Genomic DNA, 8,971 nt, shown 5'->3' with positions numbered 1-8,971 from the left:
GAGGAGGCTACAATGCTTGATAAGAAATGTACTCATTATCTTGCTCATGTAATTGTAACCCCTCTGTACAGTATTTTCACAATAAAAAAATTAAATAAATAAATAATAAAATTTAAAAAAACACAAATAACACACTCTCCTTTATTCCTAAAATGTAATTTGCTGGATCATAACTTTTGTCATACACAAATTTGACTCTATTTAGCAATATTATTTAAAATGGGGTTTTAATCATTATAACATACTGTCTTATAATCCTATTTTACAGTTATTATTAAGTTATACTTCTCATTCTAACATTTACTTCAAAAATAAAAACATGGAAATTTCCTTCCTTTTTCTATTTGTTTCCCCATTTTAATAAGTATTGGGGTCTAGTTGATCCTTTGAAGTTTAGTAAAAACATTTCTCAAAGCCAAAGAAAAAGACTCCATAGAGTTCTTGATGGACTTAACAGTAGATGCCTGCCTAAAGCATCATTTTAACTGTGCAAAGGTCTATAGCATTAAATCAGAGGATAAAAGGTAGACAACTTTCCACCTATCCAAGAAAAAAATAGATCATCTGTTGTTTCAGTTGAATCAAAGAAGCAAGTTTCTTTGGAACATGAGGCTGAGTTAGAAAGCGTTTCTATTGTCAAGTATGCTTTTTTTTCATTTACCAAAATTTTCATGCCACAGATGGTCCATCTGATCAGTGGACACACAGAATTTTCTTCTACTTCTTGAGGCTTCCGGTCCTTCCTTTTTCCTGGTTGGACAGCCCCCTTTTCACTTCATCAAAGCCTTTTTCCTTCCTGCCTGCCTGCCATGTTCCAGGCCTTGTACCTCACCCAAAGTAATTGTTAGATGAATGAGCAGCTGTGCTGGCACAATGCACAAGGAGAGCAGGAAGATGGCGCCAGCCATGCATTCCCACATCCAAACACAAATAGCCAGTTTTTTTGTGCCCAGAGCCAAGAAACTGCAGCTCATCAGAGGGAAAGCAAGGGAGGACACCTCAAATGGAAATAATACTTACATAACATTTTGATGGAGAATGAAAAATAAAAGGGTTGTCAGTAATCAAAAAAGAGAAAAGGTTGAGACCTTCTTGGCACTGAGCTTGAGGATAAACTTCCACAGCAGATGAGTAGCATATGATTTTAAAATGAAGGATCCCTGTTTTCAGGGCCACATTGGATTTGCCTCTATCCACTAACACAGGTAAGTAAAAGAAGGCATTGATGGCAAAAATATAACCATTAAGAGCACAGTTATACTGAGAGATTTTAACCATACTTTGACCATTTATCACCCAGCAATCGTCATTTCTCTTTGATAAATATCCCATGAAACACTACAATTCAACAATGTAGGGAAAACTGTCCACCAATTTTGACTCAATGGTCCTAAGTATTATGTTACATTCGGTCTCCTGAGATCACCAAGGGCAATTCCACTAACCCTGTGGGAAGAGCCTGTCAGCCCCAGAGACATTCAGGGTCTGGTTGTATAAAAATCTGGAAATCCTGGTGCTTGCTACATACAGCTCACCAGCTTTTTCATTTGTTAATTTACAAATCCACAAACATTTAGTATACATGATGTGTAAGTCAAATCTGACCTTTTCAAAAATACAAAGACAAATCCCTAGTAAATCTTTATTAGACTTACTGAGCAAATCAAAGAACAATCATTTTTAGACAGTACCGTCATGTTTCATAAAGTATTTTCTCACAACATTTTAAATATGATTTTTCTGCATTGCACCTTACTTTTAAAATTTGAAATTTTATGTAATTATTTCGTTAAAAACCCCAACACAACATTTCCAAGCGTAAAGAGGGTTCCCTAGCCACTTGTATGTAGCACAATTCCACGATTTACAATTTCCACACTCGTTTTTTACCAATAAAATGTAATTGCTGGGTACCACTTGCTCATACCTGTACTTGTAGCTACTCAGAAGGTTGAGATCTAAGAATTGTGGTTCAAAGCCAGCCTGGCAAGGAATGCTGTGAGACTCTCTATCTCCAACTAACTACCAAAAAGCCAGAAGTTGAGCTGTAGCTCAAGGGGTAGAAAACCTTGAGCAAAACAGCTCAGAGACAGGCACACACACACAAATATTTAAATAATAGTGTCACATAACTCTCTAGGTTTCAAAAAATCCACTTGAATTTCACACGTGTATTCGGGTAAATTAAATTAAATTCCAAGTTAGAGTAAAGTTGTATATAAAAAATAAAACAACCTCTTGCCTCCGGGGTACAATTATCAACAATCATCACAAGATGATGAAATATGTTTGATGCTAGAACTGTAACAAGAATTACTTCGAATTGACTCTTTTTTTTTGGTTAGTCAAATTACCACCAAAGTATAAAAGTTAGCAGGTAATATGAATCTTCTCCATTTACTAAAAAGCCTGAGTACCAAAAATATACTGTAGAACAAAAATAGAAAATTCTTAGCAGGTCCAAAATAGTTGAGAGGAAAAGTTAATAACTGAAGTAATTTGTTTTCTCTGTAGTGATTAAACTGAACTATAAGAGGAAATTAGATATGAAAATACCAATTAGCCTATATTCATGCTGAATTATCATGCCATGTGAACAAGTTTAAGATACTACCTAGGTAAAGCTTTGGGTCTTTGCATGCAAAAATTTAAAATGATAGGTCATATTAGAATACATCTATTGATATTTAAGAATAAATTCTTTCCTTTGAATCTCTAAGGAAATAATCTCCAGGGAAATGTGTCCCCAGTGGAAATAAACCTAAAATCCTGCAGCCCTTAGTCCAACAGTCTAAAACAGGGCTGTTTCTCATTCAAAGTTATGCAGAGAAAACTCGGGCTCTCTAGTGTACACTCAGGTGTTTATGTGCCTTCCTCATTGCTACAAATCACAAGGTATTAATGCACTGATGTCTGAGGCTTCTAGAGAGCTACACAGTATTCTCCAACTCACATTGGCCCTTATATTTCCTTATGAACAAAATTCTCAGTCTTGGCAGAAAAAAAAAACACAAAGAAGAATTCTTGAGTTCATTCACCTTTTTCCTCAAGTATACCTCAAGTTTCAGAATTAAATATGCTGTAAATTCCTTTTATACATATATTCATGTAAAATAAAGGTAACTAAGTTAAAGAGATAAATTTTCTGACACTATCCTCCTATATCTAAAAGGTATATTCCATTTTCAATCATTAAATTCTAATTAAAACATATCATTATAGAAAGAACCAGGGAAAATAACCCTATAATTTAAAAATATTGGAAACTGACATGATATGTGACTAATAATAGACAAAGCTTTTCAGGAAAATGGAGTTTCTCAATATTTGAGGGTTAATATGTGAAGCTGAGACAAGGTACAGTCCTTGTAGTTATATTAATTGAAATAATAAAAATAAAATACTTAAAAGCATCTAAATCTAATTATCTAAACAATATTGTAGAACAAACTTTTTTTTCCAGTTCATCCTCTACCTAGGCCCCAAGGAAGCTGTTAAGCAATGGACCACAATCTCTACTGGAATGTAATTATGACTCACAAACAACACATATTAATCAAAGCACATAAAAGCCTTTACTTGGCAGAACTAAATGGGACTTGCTTAGGGCATTTTAAGATAGCAATATGATCAGAAGTTGGGTGTAACAGTGAAAATTCTCATATATATTGCAAAAAAAATGATCTCTGAGAGTCTGGCCCCAACCTCTTTATCTATAGTTTTGTTTTCAGGAAAAAATAAATGTTTTGACCTTGAGAATTTATGTGAGGAAATATGTTAGATCTGACAGATGGAGAAGTATGATTGTAGATGGCTGGTTTAAAATTAAGATTTTATTTTTGTTTGAACTTAATGGTGAAAAAATTCATAGTATATGGCTTCACCTTAAGACTGATGGCTAACATACTTTTATATAAACAATCTGGATAGAAAAGATAAACAACCAAAAACTTCCAGTACAAACCTGGGGTTCTGCAAATATTTCCTTCATACTGTTGATTGGACCATACGGGATTCCACTGCCTTCAAAAAGACATAACCACTTTTTGGTTATTTCTTCTGCAAACCTAGAAGCAGACAAAGAGGATACAATTTTTCTAATCTGAAGAAAATAACTGTCAGGCACTGGTGCCTCATGCCTGTAATCCTAGCTACTCAGGAGGCTGAGATTTGAGGTTCGCAGTTCAAAGCCAGACCAGGCAGGAACATCCTGGAGACTCTTATCTCCAATTAAGCACCAGAAACCCAGAAGTGGAACTGTGGCTTAAGTGGTAGAGCTCAAGCCTTGAGCTGAAAAGCTCAGGGACAGCACCCAGGCCCAGAGTTCAAGACCCATGACCAACAAAAGAAAAAAGAAATAAAAGAAATTAGCCTCTTTCCTTATGTGGCAGGAAAATACACATTTATTTTTGTTGTCATAGGACTTGAACTCAGGGCCTGAGCACCATCCCTGAGCTATTTTGCTCAAGGCTACCACTCTACCAGTTTGAGCCACAGCTCCACTTCTGGTTTTCTGGTGGTTAATCAGAGAGAAGAGTCTCATAAACATTTCTGCCTGAGCTGGCTTTGAACTGTGATCCTCAGATCTTAGCCTCCTGAGTAGCTACCGTTACAGGTATAAGACACCAGTGCCCAGTAAAAGCAAGCAAGCAAACAAACAAACAAACTACATTTCTTAGGTTTTCATTACTTAGAGTTTTGAGAGAAAGTTGTCTATATGAAATGACTTGAACAGCTATCTCTATAGTGGTAAGAGTCGTCACCCAGACCCTGGGGTCTAAAAATTCACCACAAAAGATGTAATACTCCTTTTTATCCCTGTATATTCTTTGACACAAAGTCTCTTGGTAAAGAAAGGCTTTATGGCAAATGGAATCAGTTAAGAACCAAATATGGTAGTAAACAATTTACGTATACTAACTATTGTTATTATAGTCATGATAAATCTTAAATAATAATTACAAATATTATTGCATTTTGAAATCATGATGCCTTTTTTTACTTTTTTTTTACTAGACTGTAATAGAGTATTCCTCAATGTGTTCCTCAAAACAAAGTAAACTAATATAGCTGTTTTAAAAGAAAACTACATGTAAAGTACACAGGAACTGACAACAACATCACTGGCCTAGAACTCTTTAGCTACTTGCTTATTTGTATTATGGTTTAGGAATTAGAACTCTAGACATACAAAGACATATTTTTGATTAGATAACAAAACTCAGATTTATCACTTTTATCTCTTTTTCTTCTACATTTTGAAATTGTACTTCCCACAAAGGAAAGCATATTTAATTTTCTTTATATCCTATTAGGCCAACAAGAAAGATGGGGGAGCTAACTTACTAATTAGATTTACTGCTTCTTTCTTCTTTGTGAAAACAGTAAACACAGAAGCAGTATCTGGGGTCCATAGAGACAACTTGATACAATAAAAATTTCTGTATGGAGAACTTCTAGGACTAGTCATCGCTGAAATAGTACACTACTTTTACTTCACTAATTATCTAATAATTACCAAAAGGACATTTTTCTTGGTCCCGGGGCTTGAACTCAGGGACTGGTTGCTGTCACTTAGCTTCTTTTGCTCCAGGATAGCTTCCTACCACTTGAGCAACAGTGCCATTTACAGCTTTTTTGGTAGTTTATTAGAGATAATAGCCTCATGGACTTTCTTGCCCAGGCTGGCTTCAAATCATAATTCTCATATCTCAGCCTCCTGAGTAGCTAGGATTACAGGTGTGCACCACTAGCTCCTGGTACCAAAGAGATATTTTTTTTTGTCAGTCATGGGGCTTGAACTCTGGTCATGGGTGCTGTCCTTGCACTCTTCAGTCCAAGGTGAGCACTTTAGTGCTTGAGCCACAGTGCCATTTCTGGTTTTCTGGTGTTAATTGGAGATAAAAGTCTCATGGAATTGCCTACCTAGGCTGGCTTTGAACGGAGATCCTCAGATCTCAGCCTACTGAATAGCTAGGATTAGAGGTGTGAGCCACTGGCACCTGGCCCCAAAGAGATTTTTAAAAACACTAGCTGAAGTGGATTATTAACATCTGCCAATATGAAACCACTGCTGTAAACATAGTATATGTATTTTATATCCATGCAATTCTACTCACTTTTCATGTACACGACCAGAACTAGCATACATCTGCAAATTACATACGAAATTGTATTTCTTTCACCATTTCCCCCAAGTTTGCAAAACATCATCAATATTTGGAAGGCACTTCTCTGATCATCAATTAGCAGACAAAAAATATACAAAAAAAGGACTAAAAAGAAAAATAAAGTTAATGGTTTATCTAAAAGACTACTGTGTTGGTCAGGGAAGGTGGCTCAGTGGTAGAGTGCTTGCCTTGCATGCATGAAGCTCTGGGTTTGATTTTTCAGCACCACATAAGCAGAAAAAGCCAAAAGTGGCACTGTGGCTCAAGTGTTATAGCACTCACCTTGAGCTGAAGAGCTGAGGGACAGTGCCCAGGCCCAGAGTTCAAGCCCCATGACAGACAAAAAAAGAAGAAAACTACTATGGTAGAGAAAGATGGCAGAGGAGAACCTGTGGGCTAAACAAGCTATCAAGCAGAAACCAGTTTTCGTGTTCCATTGAGAATTCCAAGGCTAGAGAGTCACACCAAGTGTGTCATCATAGTACAGAGTGTTTGGCCAGAGAGGAAAAATTCAAGTAGCTTGGTTAGGAGACAGATTCAAGCACTCACTGGTGTCCACGGTGGTGGCGACGAGAGCTTCCATGGCCGCCATATCAACAGAGAGAGCCCAGGACAAAGATGTCAGAGGTTGTATGTGAGAAGATTCTACTCATAGCCAGCAAGAACTGACAAGGAGCAGAAATCTTCATCTTGCTGACCACTGACATGGATGGCCAAGGGAAAGACGTGACTACCCCAAAAGATATACTCACTCCTTCTCACAGATCAGCGGTAGTAAGATAGTCCCTCCCCCACCACCAGACAAGAACTCCATCTTTGATACTGACAAAGACAGGGCCAGAGCAGTTAGCACATAACTAAGGCCTTGGAAGAAGACTATAGGAGCCATTCAACAGGTCAAAGGAACCTGACCTGCAGGGCTCAGCTCCACACAGGGGGAAGTTGCCCTTCCCAGGCAGAGGGAGCTCCGCCCATGGAGGAATGGCTTTCTTCACTGGGTAACAGAGCCAGAGGCTGCCCCTCCCCACTGCAGCAGAGGCAGCAGACCTAACTGCAGGAGGGTAAAATAAAAACAATTGGAAACACATACACATAAATCCTGAAAATGGCTCCAGGCTGGGCTGTGTGAGTGTCTCAGGAGCTAGCCTGATCGCTGACAGGCCTCAACCCTACCCACAACCTAGCCCAATCACAGCAACTCCAAGCTAGAGGAAACAGCCATCCCCTCTTTTGTGATACTCAAAACAGATTGCCCTCCCATTGAACTAGCCTGGGAGGAGGGTCATGAAGTCCCTGGTAAGGCAGAGCTTCCTTCTGATTGCTCAAACAGATTTAAGAAACCAGTCAAGCCACAGGAAAACCAAACACCACAAGCAAACCAGAAACTCCACCAAGAGACTGGTTACAGACACAGGGAAGACACCAGGTCCCCAACAACAACAACAACAAAAATCGAAGAACTCTTTATTCTACCTAATTTAAAAACATAATTAAAAATTGCTTTCTTTTTTTTCATCATTTTTATTTTAGATTTTTTTAACTCTCTTTTTACTATTTTCCCTTTTGGTCCTTTTTCAGTTTTTTGCTTTAGTTAATTGCTGTTCTGTTCATCCCCAGATATATACCTATCTTTGATTATTAGACCTTATCCTTCATTGTGTGCATACTTTATTCAGATATCAATTACTCACTTCATAAACTCTCAGCCTTAACTTCTTTAATTGTAATATTATTTCTTTATACTTATATAATTTTAAGTGTCTCATTTTCAATTTTTTATTTTTCATTTTTCCTTTGTCAGAATCTCTCTTCTCCTTCCCTTCTATCATTTTCCTCTCTCTGCATTTTGGTCTTGTTTATAGTCCCTCTCTCCCTTTCCCTGCCTGCATTCCTCTAATCTTATTTTCTCCTCACAATTTTCCCTAAACCTATTAATTTCTGCTATGTAAAGCCTTCTTTGATTTTCATGGTCCATTAATCCCTTCTGGCCACATCCCCTCCAGCATCTGTTGTTATTAGAGTTATTGATTATAGCCATTCTAACCGGGGTGAGGTAGAATCTCAATGTTGTTTTGATTTGCATTTCTTTTATGGCTAGAGAGGTTGAGTATTTCTTCATATGTCTATTGGCCATTCTTACTTCCTCTTCAGAGAAGTCTCTCTTTCAGTCTTTAGCCCACTTAATAATCAGGAGATTATTTCTTTGAGGCTTTGTTGTTGGAGGATTTAATTTTTTGAGTTCCAGGTATATTTTAGATATGAGACTTCTCCCAATCCATGGGCTTTCTATTGATCTTGCAAGCTATGTTCTTTGCCATGCAAAAGCTCTGCAGCTTCATACAATCCCATTTTTCCAACCTTTCTTTGATTTGTTGTGTTTCTGGGTCTCTATTAAGAAAATTTTGGCCTGTGCCAACAAGACCTATTCCTATTTCTCCTACTCTTTCCTGTAATGTTTTCAGGGTGTCTGCTTTGACTCGAGATCTTTGATCAGTTTGGAGCTGATTCTGGTGTAGGGAGATATATAAGGATGTAGCTTTAGTTTTCTACATGTGATTAACCAGTTTTGCCAGCACCATTTACTGAAGAGGCTGTCTTTCTTCCATTCTATTTTCTTAGCTCCCTTATCAAAGATTAGGTGGCTATAGGTCTGTGGGTTCATTTCTGAGTTTTCAATTCTATTCCATTGGTCCTGAGGTCTGCTCTTGTGCCAGTACCAAGCTGTTTTGATTACTATGGCTTTGTAGTAGAGTTTGAAATTTGGTATTGATATTCCTCCAGCACTATTCTTTCTGTTAGGG

The 8,971-nt window shown here is 37.4% G+C and overlaps 1 protein-coding gene across 1 annotated transcript in view; it reads right to left on the bottom strand.

Annotated features, from left to right (window-relative positions):
* Sugct (succinyl-CoA:glutarate-CoA transferase) overlaps positions 1 to 8,971 on the bottom strand; it is a 637,858-nt gene that overhangs the window by 337,025 nt on the left and 291,862 nt on the right. The window contains exon 11 of the mRNA XM_013033004.1: positions 3,965 to 4,067. Coding sequence (XP_012888458.1) covers positions 3,965 to 4,067 — 103 coding nt within the window. The remainder of the gene's footprint in view (positions 1 to 3,964; positions 4,068 to 8,971) is intronic.

The sequence above is a fragment of the Dipodomys ordii genome, unplaced genomic scaffold (assembly GCF_000151885.1).
Source record: "Dipodomys ordii isolate 6190 unplaced genomic scaffold, Dord_2.0 Scaffold161, whole genome shotgun sequence".
NCBI classification, from domain to species: Eukaryota; Metazoa; Chordata; class Mammalia; order Rodentia; family Heteromyidae; genus Dipodomys; species Dipodomys ordii.
The sequence above is the reverse complement of the archived record's forward strand: the minus strand, read 5'-3'. Positions and strand labels throughout refer to the sequence as shown.